Source organism: Hordeum vulgare, chromosome 5H (assembly GCF_904849725.1).
Source record: "Hordeum vulgare subsp. vulgare chromosome 5H, MorexV3_pseudomolecules_assembly, whole genome shotgun sequence".
Classification (NCBI taxonomy): Eukaryota; Viridiplantae; Streptophyta; class Magnoliopsida; order Poales; family Poaceae; genus Hordeum; species Hordeum vulgare.
In genome coordinates this window covers 136,010,940-136,023,865 of record NC_058522.1, presented here as the reverse complement: position 1 = coordinate 136,023,865, position 12,926 = coordinate 136,010,940, and the positions used below count along the sequence as shown (strand labels likewise).

General features: G+C 45.1%; 2 protein-coding genes across 2 annotated transcripts in view; one reads left to right on the top strand and one right to left on the bottom strand.

Moving 5' to 3' along the window:
• Window positions 1–5,608, top strand: part of LOC123396419 (far upstream element-binding protein 1-like) — a 40,422-nt gene extending 34,814 nt beyond the window's left edge. Inside the window, exon 8 of the mRNA XM_045091358.1 lies at window positions 4,057–5,608. The gene's annotated coding sequence lies outside the window, so the exon portion shown is untranslated. The remainder of the gene's footprint in view (window positions 1–4,056) is intronic.
• Window positions 5,609–9,811: 4,203 nt separating this feature from the next.
• On the bottom strand, window positions 9,812–12,387 carry LOC123396418 (classical arabinogalactan protein 9-like). Its single transcript, XM_045091357.1, has 4 exons — window positions 12,364–12,387; window positions 11,710–12,318; window positions 11,120–11,616; window positions 9,812–10,852 (listed from the first exon to the last, which is right to left on the bottom strand). The coding sequence occupies exons 1-3, from the start codon at window positions 12,385–12,387 to the stop codon at window positions 11,530–11,532; spliced, it is 720 nt and encodes a 239-aa protein (XP_044947292.1). The 3' UTR covers window positions 9,812–10,852; window positions 11,120–11,529.
• Between the last annotated feature and the right edge of the window lie 539 nt (window positions 12,388–12,926).

The window sequence follows — 12,926 nt, the reverse complement described above, 5'->3', positions numbered from 1 at the left end:
ACTATATGGTGGGATGGTAGTCGACTCCCACGTGTATGGTGGTCGTGGGTGTCTTAGTTCAACCCGGTTGGCTTGGTTTGTGTGATGTGCGGGGCAACTATGAATCGGGGGTTTAGGCGACTCCATCCATGGATTAGGCATGTGGACAACCTAGTGTAGTGGATTTGGCAGTGTTGGGTACGAATGCGGTGACTACATAATGGGATGATAGACGACTTTGGCGTTCGGTGGCCAAACTAGCCAAATATTAAGCGAAAAATGCCCGAGAGACATCCTTCCTCGCTTTCCCGTCACCACTATAGTCTCCCTAAACAACATTAACACATGGCCAAAAACTAGTGAAAAAGATCCAGCATCCACTGGCCGAAACCATGGAGGTGACTCACCTTGTGATATCCAAGATCCAGCATCTTTTTGCTCCACAGTTTTTTTGTGCACACGGTCGACCATCACGCCGTGCACGCATTTGTTTCCTCTGTTGCGCATGTCGATGCATACAGAGCAGAAGTGATGCATAGAGAACATAATGTTTCACGTTTTTTACTTCGGTGTTTGCCTCCTTGGGCGGCTGCTCGTATGTCTAGTTTTGAAAATAAGAAAAAAACAGTAGAAAATGACTTCTCTGTCTAGCGCGTAATTGCCTGACTGATGCATGTAAGATTGCAAGCAAATTTCAAATATTTTTTTCCCCGTATGATGACTGAAAATGCTCCTGCTATATTACCCCTGGGCTGATTAGCTGATATGTCATTTACAAAGTCATCTCATCTTGACAGGAAAATATCATCTATTTAGTATACATAATTGCCTTAACTGATGCATGTAAAATTGCCAGATAAAATCAATAAAATAGTTCTTGCATGATAAACAAAAAAATGTTTATTCGTTGCATGCAAAAATGTCTTATCTCTTAATCCTCCCATGAATCCACATGGTTACACCCTGTCTGAATTCCCCACAAAATTGCCCAGCCCACCACAAAATCCCCTCTGATGGATCGGTAACTCGCCTCTCAATCCTTCCCGTGGATCCACGTAATTGACTAGCTACGTGAATGCCCCTCAAATTTGCCAGCAATGCAAACAAAATCTGCAGTGATGGATATGAAAAATTGCCTCTCAATCTCCACATGAATCCACATAACTCCCTAGCCCCTGGTTTTTGTTGGGACTTACCTTGCGACTGTTGATTATAAGCGGCTTAGCTTTGTCGCCGCGCGGACTTGCCTCCTCCCCTGCCGCGGGCGCTCGAGCTGCTGGCGGCGAGCTCCGTCACCACGCGGATGCGTCTCCTCCCCTGCGCGGTAGCGCGGCGACCTCCTCCGCTACAACTATCGATATCGAGCGGCCGACAACCCGCCGTGGATCCACCTCGACTCCTCCATACCTCATCACTGCCGCATCAACACCGATATGCGGCGAAAATCTTACCACTGTGGCGGAAAGAGGAAAAGGGCTGGAGGAGGAGGACGAACAGATGGGTGGGGAAAATGGAGTTTCAGAAGGAAAAAATCCCAAGGAAAACGACAAACCCTGCCGTTTGGGTAACTGCTGTATCACGTCGCGCTTGTTTGTCTCGTACAGATCCTACGACTCTCGTGCAGCCGCTCGGAGCAGAAGGATCGCGCACGCGCACTCCTTAGGACTTGGGAAAAAATAAATCAAAAAGGAGAACCGCCACACACGTCCACTGGTCCATGTCACCCATATTTCCCAAGCCCCTGACTCCCATTCCCTCGCAGCCGCCTCGAGCCCTTGACCCCGTACTCTTTAGCGCACCACCTCGATCCGCCGCCGTTCGCCTCATGGTCCGCCTCGTGGTCGCGGTGGCCGTGGATCTCGTCGTGGACGATGCCACCCCAGCGCCACTCTCCTCTGCACGCCGATCCGCGCTTCTCCACCGCAATCACGATGTCGACGTCTAGGTTTCCGTCGCGCCACCCATCGGAGGCTCGTCGCCATCACCAATTCACCATCACTTTTCTGTATGTCGTGCCGTCCCTGTACGCCCTGCTCGCGTTCGCCTCCGCCGCGCGCACCTCTACTGCTATCGTGGCAGCTTGATGGATTTCTACTCCGACGATGACCCACACCCAGAGTTCGAGGAAGGTCTCCGAGAGGACCTCAAACTGGTCCACTTCCCCTGTATCATCACGAGCGCAACATCGACGCTGCTCTCGCACATGTCTCCTCCTACCTCGCTGCCGGTAGGCAATTTTGGCTTTCTGAGTTTCTTCAGCAATGTTAGACGCATGGTTAAGCATGTGATTTTGGTTCTGGCTAGCTTGATCACCTGTCATGTGTGATGATGCACAACGCCCAATGGAGTGCCTCTACTTGTCAATATGTTTTTTGGAAGTTAATTTCGCAGGCGCCCCTAATTTCTTGCTTAGTGTGATCAATTAGTTTTTGTTGTATGTTACTTAATGTTATTTCCTCGCGATTTTCACTGCAAAAATTACTTCTCTATGAATGTGGTTTAGCCGTGGTCAGGTCCATGTGCTATGGATGCTAAATCTTGAGTTGTGATTTCAACATGTTTATTAGGCGGATGCCGTGATAGTTGCCCGTACTATGACGGTGATCATTGATCCGTGTAACTGATACTAAGACGGTGTATGGTTCTTGAGGTGTGTCCTTTGTCCCCAGTGTAGGCTTGTAGGGGCGTCCCAAACTCGCTGACAGCAATAAGTTGCTAAGTGAAGTGATTATGTTCTCTTTCAAGAGACGGGCTCCTTCTTATGTCTCTTAATGGGCAGGTTATGTTGGATTTGGTGCTGATTGGTGGAGATTTAGCATCTGTGTGTTTAATAGTGTGGTTGTTTTTGTCTTTCACTCCAACAACTCGTGTTGTGCCCTTTGTATCTGATTTATTGACTGAATTTTCTAATTAATTAGAAAATCTTCCTTGCCCCTTTCAAGGTGCTATATGAAAAAAATCGAAATATATTTCAATAGTTTTATAGACCTTCTAAATTACAGGGATGTTCAATCGATATTTGTATGTCTAATTTTATTTGCCCGTGGCAACACATGGGCATTCAACTAGTCAGTCTACACACTTCAACGATGGATCGTGCACTGTAGTAGCTGGTATTTAGGCTATTGATATTTTTGCTCATTCAGGGGATAATTCTTGATGCTTAATTTTCAGACCATTCTATCTGTTGCTAACACCACCCTCTGGGAGCAACATGTAACAAATAAGAATGTTACAGTTTATTGACTGGGCAAGGAAGTTTGTATGTGCTATGTATAGTTTGGAAAGATTATGCAGGATATTTCGCATGAATCTATTATCTTTGGTTTGTTTGTATATATTTTCTCCCTCTGTTGACTCTTCAGGTTACCATGACCAAAAGCTTCCTTACACTTTGCTTAAATATTTCCTTTGGCGTTCTTCTGTTCACCTATAATATATTTTTTGGAGAGACTTGCCGAAAGAACTGCTGTTGGGTATGTTGTGTCATTTAGCAATATAAGTGGATGTTGCACAAAATTATGGATCACTCTGTCACCATCCGTTATTGCTGATTTATCAACATCTACAAACTCGCAAGGCAATCTTTTATTGCTATTCAATATATACGTGTGTCTATCTAGCTGCCCGATCTTCATTAGGTCCCATAGTTCTGCACATGGTAGACGCTAGATGGGCATCACCAATGTTACTTGAGAATCTTGCTTCATGAGTTGATCCCTCCATTTTTCTTGGTGGTTCTGAAATTACTGTATACTAGTTAGCTGCCCGTGCGTTGCCACGGAATAAAGTATATAATAATAATATACAATTTTTTTTAATTCAGCAACTACCGGATAATTCAAAATAATGTAGTTTTATTTGTTTATTTGAATAGTTTGTAGTACATGGCAATCATCTTGCAATCCACAAAGCAAGTGTCCTAATTTTATCTATTTATTTGAATAGTTTGTATATTTTATCTATTTATTTGAATAGTTTGTACGTGATACGTGGCTTATTTCTATTATTGCAATAAATATGATCTTGCGCTTAGCTTTCATTTAAGGTGATATCTTACGCTATGTATGTCTGCAGATCATTATCAAAGCGCACAAGATAAAAAGAAAAAAGAAAAATTATCAGTACAGTGCTCCTCACATCTGGCATCTTTAGCATTGATTACTACAGAATCACCGAACAAGCATACATATATAGTGAACGACGGGAAGGCATATTAGAGAATTTTCACCACATGAAGCCATGCAAGGTCCACAACAAACAAACAATACTTAAGAATAGAATGACATTTTCTAAATATTTCCCGTGTTTCAATTTATAAGATGTTCTAACATCTTTCTGATTCAGATGTATATAGACGCATTTTAGTGTGCTTCATTCAGTTCAGTCTGTATGTAGTCCATATTAACATATCCAAAACATTTTGTAATTTAGAACGAATGTACTGTAATTTATTTTATATTCATAACCATACTACTTTTTTTATACATGTATGTCCATAAAATTCTTGGTAAATTACCACTATGTACTACACACTCTACTGCATGAATCTCTATGATCGATCTTCTTTTTATGTTTTCTCCAAGACATCGATCTATTTCTGAACGTGCTCGACTCGAAATAAGTCAACCTTTTTGGAAAAGGAAAATATTGTAATTAATACCTACGTCCATAAGAAATTTAGAATCCAACACAAACAAGATGCACATTCTATTAATCCAGTTAGGAGTCATAGGAATTTGCCAGCGTAGGAAATTTGAGTGGAGGCGTAAACAAAACAATCTACCCATTGAATGTAATGTCAGCATAGGAATTAAGTTGTGTAACGATGGGCAAGAGTAATAAATGACATGGCATATTCAAAACTCTTTTGTTACAATATTTCCGTTAAACAATCCTGAAGGCTATCTCGTCAGCCTCCATGGTGACTCACTCTGATCTAAGATTCTACATAATCAGACGATAAAGGACAAAGTAAATAGTTGAATTGGACTAACGTCCGCCATATGTTGCTCCATTTCTTCATATCCAAGCTGCTCCATTTCTTCATATCCAAGCGCATCTCAGGCTGTGTAGAAACATATCCAAGGACTCAGGGGTGATAGTCAATAAGGCAATTATCCATGTTAACCACTGTAGAAAACTTTATCTCACAGAGTCACATTTGCAGGGACAACCATAGTCTTGAACCTCCTCCATTTATCACAAGATAAATTCCTTCTCTGAAACATAAGTAATGGAGGCAATATCTCAGAATAATCCCAAACATAATCAAGATGCATGCGTGATGATTTATAAAATGGTTTCTATAAACCTCCAAGTTCCTAATTTTTTACGATGGGAGCAGATGCTCGACCAAGTACTCTTATTCCCGTTCTACGCCTCGCCTTGGTCGCTGCTCGTAGATTTTGATTGGAGACGGTGCTACATGCCAAAAATGCTAAAGTTGCCTTTCATGACTTAGAAAAGGAACACCAAAGCCAGTTGCTTACATGAAACCCATGCTCATACTTGAAGAACCTTAGTTTTCATTCTTAACCCTTCTGCTAAAAAACGACATCATGGTGTAAATATACTGGGAGAATCAGCTGTTTAATATTTACAAAGTACAAATTAAGACAAAATAAAATAAAAAAAGTTATACATGAAAGAAGATGCTCCAGTTTTACTGTTTCCCTCATCGTAGTTGGGACGTTCAGAGACAATGCGAATGTTCAATATTCAGATGGACAAAGAAGATAAGATTCAGCTTCTGGGAAATGGGGAGTACTGTCATCCACAACAAAATAAAGATAATGAACAATAATGAAACATAAAAAATAATAACAGCGCCATGTTCCAAGGAAGCAACTTCAGAAGACCACAAAACAGACGTGTTGTGAGCAAATGTTCTCATAGGCAGGCAGATGGGCATATTTAATGACTTTGAGAACTCTCCTGTGGTACAATGGTAGGCATAGGCACACACATAGGACTCGCTTCTACCAAACCACATTAAGTTGAAGGAGGGAGCTTCCCCCTTTAACCGTGTTTCTTTCTCATATTTATTGATTTGTAAGCAAGTATGAGATTATTTCTGAATACAAAGCCTGAAAGATTATGATCCATTTTCTAGTTGGCATTCAAACTGACAATCATTAAGTTTTTATTGACAAATAGATGTTTATTTCATTTATGTACCAGTAAGAAAACCACGCATTACTACTACATAGTGAAGGTCCTTTTACACACTTTTGTAGACAACTTTTGCTTGAACAGCTACAGTGTACATACGTGAATAGGTTGTGCCAGTAAGCTTTAACAAATGCATATTACTACTACATAGTGGACTTCCTTTCCTCAAGTTTACAATCACCTAACATAACATAACACAACACAAGAATTGAGAGTATAGGAGAGATGGAAATCTCATAAACCTAGTTTTCTGTACAAGGAAGTGGAAGAGGGAGGATGCAGGTATACTTACAAGAGAGAACAATGCATCCGCCATCACAGTCGATCATGTCACTGATGGGTTGTGTATAGAAATGGGTAGGTGGGCGGCATCGTACGTCTCGGCTCAAAACAAGTATTAAGCTTGTAGTATAGATATGGTCAAAACAAATAAATTTGGAGTCGATATGAAAATCGAAAACACAATGATTCGCCTCTCCATATATGGGGGCATAATATATCTAAATTCAAATAACTAAATTATGTATGAAATGTAAGCAAATTCGAGCATCTATTTACCATGGGAGAATAAATTGACACATACTCATGTAAATCAATGGAGAGGGGCTCTTGTGGTGAATACATGGTTGCTGATCGCCGTGGTGGGAGGAGATGCAAACCACATTGAGAAACATGCCAACGACCACCGTAACCTGATGCCGATGAACACCGATGACACTACATGACTGCTCTGCCCTGCTGCGAACCCCCATTGTAGTGTAAAAATTGGAGGGGTCCAAAAAAATACTAATATCTACAGAAAAGCTAACTAAATCAATTCCTCATAGGTGCGTTTGTTGAATCAACAAGCCTAAAGTCCAAACCAAGTCAAACAAATATTGTTAATTAATTTCAAAACATGTAAAAAGTTGAATGATTTACCTTAGGCCTAGCGGACTAAAACAAAACTGCAAATCTTCATCATGGACCAAGAACTTAGCACTTTAAACCACAAACCAAATATTCTTCCAATCACCTTACTTCTACCTAACAAAATCTTAGCCATTACGTAGCATTGGATGATTCCAATCACAGAGCACAATTTTTTTACACAAGCGCTGCTCCATCTCAGCATGGACTGATTGACTGGAACAGACGGCAGATAGAAAATTCCCAGTCTAAAAGGACATACGCCCAAACTACTTGGAGATGGAAAACAACAAGAATCAGATTACTTCTTCTGTCAGGACGTACACTCTAGTGATCTGTCCGGTCTGCAGCCTCCGCAAAAAGTGAACACCAATTTAACAATCTGGGAAGAACAAGGCGAAGCAAAACAAAGTGAAAATTGACTGAAGCTGAAAGGATTAGGATCGGGGATGCTCACTTTCAAGAGTGCTTAGTGATAATGATGCTGCTGCAGGCAACCCACCCACATCTACAAGAGAAGAGCATACCACATGTGAGCATGGGGGATTAGAGAGAGAAATGGAGAAGGGAAGACGGACCTTGTCGAGCACACTGAAGAGCTGCATCCGGGAGGCGGCGGCTCGTGTTCCTCCTGCCAAGCGCCGGCAGTTAGGAGGAGGAGAAGGGGCCTGGATGCGCGAAGCGCAGGCCTCCACCACCCACAGCATCTCCTGGTACGCCCCCGCCTCCGCCGCCACCTCCATCGCCGCCGCCGTGCGCATCCAACGGCGAGGGGAAGCAATGTTTTTAATTCTATTATAAACCCACACTTTTCCTGATTGACATAGATTGCAATACGACTATACGGAGCACGTGATGGCTGATGAGAATGAGTGTGGAAGAAAGTTAAGCAACCCTACTAACTGGTTTATGCAGTCAGCACATGAGCCCTCAGACGAGAGACTGAATCCTGAACCATCCAATCATGAGGGACGGGCAATGAAACTACATAGAAAGAAATGAGGATCTGATATTGCATATAGATTAAGGAAAAAATATACTTGGAAGTGCACAACAATATACAACAAATAAATGACATCAAGCAGAGAATAAAACATGTACAGTTATATATGCAACCAGACAGTTCTGACAGTAAAAATGTATCACTGTATGTATTATCTTGTCTACTCCCTTACATTAGGTCTCATCAAGCATATGTTTCAATCAGATAGTTCATCAAGCTTGCAAGGCACAACCACAATCAGATTTACTCATAACGAAATAATAACAAGAAAGAGCTATTAACAGCACGCATGAGATCAAATCAATCAAAACAATAACAAATTCATAATCACAAGTAGACTTAATTCAAGGCAAAAAGAAGAGAGAAATTAGCTGATTAGGTCAAATGTGCAAGGCGGGTATTACCTCTCCAGCAACATCGACATTATCCAATGCAAATCCCATAGCTGCCCTTATCTGACTTCTCTCTAATGTTAATGCACGCAGCATGTCCTCAAATTCATCATGTTGTGCCTCAGTCAATGTGCGTTCCACTTCAACACGGCGGAGAATGGAACACAAATTAATTGTGTAATAGACACCATCTAAAAGATGGCAAAGTAAAAAAGAGCATGTGACAAGGTCTGACTAAACCTTACCCTGGTTCTACCAGCTGCAAAAGTAGATCCTTTTTTACGATCAGGACTTCGACTGGATGGCAAAGCAGGTGGAACCCATCTAAAATGACACATTTAATACAAAATTGTCAGATCATCGATAAACATGGTTACAAACACATAACTGCACTGTGCACCGCTATTACCTTCCACTTCCTATAATCATGATAAATGGTTCTGTTCGCCATCGTTGTAAAGTATCGCCCTGCGTTCCAATGTACAGTGAAGCAATCAATCATGTCATGTGATGTGTTCTAGACAAATCATTCGGTAATTTTATTTGAGAAGTTAAGTTGGAATCTATTATTGACAAGATTAACTGTCATCAACACCAAGAATTCCAATTTCATTGTCCGTTGAGTGCAACAATTAACTACACAAACAAGGCTAATTGGTGGTGACTGTTGTTTTAGCAGCAGACACATACCGACATACAAATCTAGAAGGAGGGAGAGCAACCAGCTTACCAGGGGCAATGTGGAGGAGCAGCAAAGAACAACATCCCACTCTTTCTGTACAATCCAATGGCCCTTTTCTTCCTGCACATCTACAAGAGAAGAGCATACCACATGTGAGCATGGGGGATTAGAGAGAGAAATGGGGAAGGTAAGTAAATCTTCCTTTCATTGAACCAAAATTATCATTTAAACAGAAAAGTAAATCGGCACCTCGAGCACGTCCAGCGTGAAGGCGTCCTGCCTGCACAAAGAGCCAAAACAGAAACCCCAAGCTTCTTCGCGTCAGGCGCCGGCCAAGGCGAGAGCAATGGAGGCGCCCAGGGAAGGGGGCGGGTGAGAGAGAGAGGGAGGGGATCGGCCCGGCCGTACCTGACGGCGAGGTTGGTGATGTAGACGACGGAGGGGGTGTTGTCCTTGAAGAGGCGCACGGTGGCGAGCTCGTCGGCCTGCAGCTTCCACGGCGTGGCGATGACGAACGCGGATGCGCGCCCGACGTCCCCGAGGATCAGCGTGCCTCCTTCCTCGCCGCGCCCTCCCCGCTCGCCCGCCCGCCGCGCCCGCGCCGGCCGGCCCCCTCGCGCCCCCCCCCCCTCGGTGACGCGGCCCGCCTAGGACATCCTAATAAAACCGCACTCAAAAGCTCACCAAGTTGGTTTTGCACAGTTGAACCTCGACACTTAGCAGAGGACATCCTAATGTCAAAGTTTGTCTCTAGTTTGACATGATCAGCACTACATTCAGAAAATGGCAAACAATGTCAGACACTGGCTGGGTTATCCGCTTAAGTTATATATACAGAACTGATGGCTCTAGCAGCCTTGGTCAATTTTTTGCGAGCCGTGATGAGCTGCATTTATTTGGAGAAGAACTTCCAGATCTCCTCTCGGGGGCTCGACGACGAGGTGCACACCGTAGGCGCCCTCCTCATCGATCAATGCTCTGAGCTACCGCGCCGAACTGCTGGAGCCAATGTAGCTCTTTTTCGCCGCGAGATACATCACTCCATATGGTGGCTGCAGGCACTGCAAGGGCAGGAACAAACTGAAATGAAGGTCAAAGTTAAGCAGGTTCAGTTTCGATGTAGATGGCGAATCCGCATAATGCGCCCCAGGAAAGTACTCGCTGCCTTTATTGGGCATCTCATGGCAAGAGAGAGTCTTCTCTGACAAAATGACACTGGAGAATAGCATTACAATTTTAGTAACTAACCTTTTTGATGAACGAATGAAGGTTTTGAAGAGAGCTTGCAGAGTAAGGGATCTCATTCAATAACACTATGTCATATCCACCCTCATCTCCTGAATATGCCTCGTTTCCCCTCTCCCATCTGCCAGTGCCTGATAGTTTTGTTGATCGTCTCGATTGGCAGATATTATTCCCATCCTGGCTGCTGTAACCATCCAAAAGATCATCTTCACAGAACCCTAGTCCCACTCCCGAAAATGCGTCCACCTCATCCTCCAGTATCACCGACAGGACCGTGTGAAGCTCCTCCCAATCCCCAGCATAGAAATGAATGTCTTGAGGCAACTGTTGCCAGGATGGTGTAAGAGGGCTTCCGTGTTGATGACTCTGTTTGTCTCGAGCTTGCTCGAGATTTGCGAGCACATTGGGGATTGTTCTTCACCTTATTATTTCAGCACTGGGATCCTGAAAATGCACTGTTGAAGCTCCCTAAAAATTGTTTGGAAGGAGGATATTAGAAAAATAAACAGATTATTTTGTGTTCTTTTTTTCAGAAAGGAAAGGATATTCATTGCAAGTGCATCAGCCAAACAGAGTACAGGTACTATAGTTTTTTGTACATGGACACAACAATAATGAACAGTAATATACCAGATAGATATGTCACCATGGTAAATGACATGGGAGACTGATGGTAAGTGAAATCTGAGGTTACTTTGTTGAAATAATAAATAAAGAGAAAACAAGGATCAGTACCTTCAGGCAAGAAAATATCCCAGGAAGCCCATATCCGCAGCCACGGAAGCAAACAAAATATCTGAATATGGTACAATTTATAGTGAATACTTTCCTGTGTTGTTTTCTGCTTTTTGAAGATCCCATGGATAAAGAATCATCTCCAATTTCTTGTTCATGTGCTTCAAGCTCCACACAAATTCTGAATAAAATCAGATCTCACACAACTGAGGGCCTCCACTACGCGCCGCAACGATGGATCCCAACCCGGCTGGATGCCAAAATATGTCAAAAAACTGTTTATTACAAGCCTCGAACAAATGATGGATCTCTATCATAATAACAAGCAAAGCGTAATGGTTAAATCATGGACTCGATACATGAATAAGATGTATGGATGTATGGATGTATCTCTCTGCTGTGTTTCACGTTCACCACGCTAGCGACAGCAGCAGCGCGGCCATGGCGGCGGTCTGCACGACGATCCCCCAGCGCCCGTACTGCCGGCCGCTCCCGCTCTGCACCAAGAACAAATTCAGAAACGTTCAACTCAGATCACCATTAGTTGCTGCCGCTCTTCTCTAACAAAAAATAAGAGAGTGATGGATTACCAGATCATTGGCGGATGGTGCGGGGCCGGAGACGTCCTCCACGGTGGTGGGCTCGGGCGCGATGGGGGTCGGCGGGCTGCGTGGCTCCGGCGCGGGGGCGGGCGACTTCTTCTTGCCGCTCCTCTTTCTCTTGTGCTTGTTCTTGCTCTTGGACGGAGCCTTGGCCGGAGGCAGCACGGCGGGTGCCTCGGCCACCGGCGGGGGCGTCGCCATGGGAGGGAGCACCGCGGGCGCCTCGGCCGGTGCGGCCGCCGGCGGGGGAGTCGTCGCGGGCGGAGGTGCGGTGACCGGTGGTGGCGTCACGGGAGGAGGCGCCTTCACGGGCGGTGGTGACACGGGAGGAGGCGTCACGACGAGCGGCGGCGCGGACACGGGCGCGACAACCGGAGGCGGCTTGACCGGCGCGACTGTGGGTGGCGGCTTAGCGGGCGCGACGGGGGTGGCGGTGGGCGCGGGAGTAACGGGGGTGGCGGTGGGCGCGGGAGTAACGGGGGTGGCGGTGGGCGCGGGCATGGCCGGCTCGGGAGGTGACTGAGCGGGCGCCGTTGGCACTGCCACCGGCGTGGGCGTGGCCGGCGCCGCTGCGGCCGTCCCCCACCTCCCGGATCCCTTCTGCCATCATCCTGCATCATGCCCTGATCGGATCGGCGCCACCGCCGTCAGTCGGTCGGTCGGCATGGCCGGCGGCTAGGGTTCCCGTCGGGAGGAGAGATGGAGGATCTAACCGTGGGCTTCGATGCTTGAGAGGATCTACGAGCAGGGAAAGGAGGGGAGGCGGCGCCGGCGGTGGAGTGGAGGCCTCCAGGCCGGGGTTGGGGGAGACCACGGAGGCCGAGAGGAGGGGATCGTGAGAGCGTGGGGGGAGGCAGGTGCGTTCGTGGGTCGCGTCTTTTTTTTTTTTTTTGCCTTTTGACGGTTTGGGTGGACGTGGGTGGACTTCTCTTCTCTCTAACGATAGAAGGGAGGTCGAACCATAGCTAGGTTGAACCATCACGACGTTCGATCCTGCTTTAATAGTAGAGATTACATTGTTTTGTCTTTGGATATGTTTTGTCTGGTTTGCACTTGTTCTGCATGGTACATTGTATGTTGTGTTCTATACCTATTCTGATGTGAAACTATATTTTTGCAGAATCGCGCCAGAAATCCAACAGGGCTACCATCCTCTCTGCCCTCAGGCAAACTGGGCTGCGCCTGATGCACCAGCAACACAACAG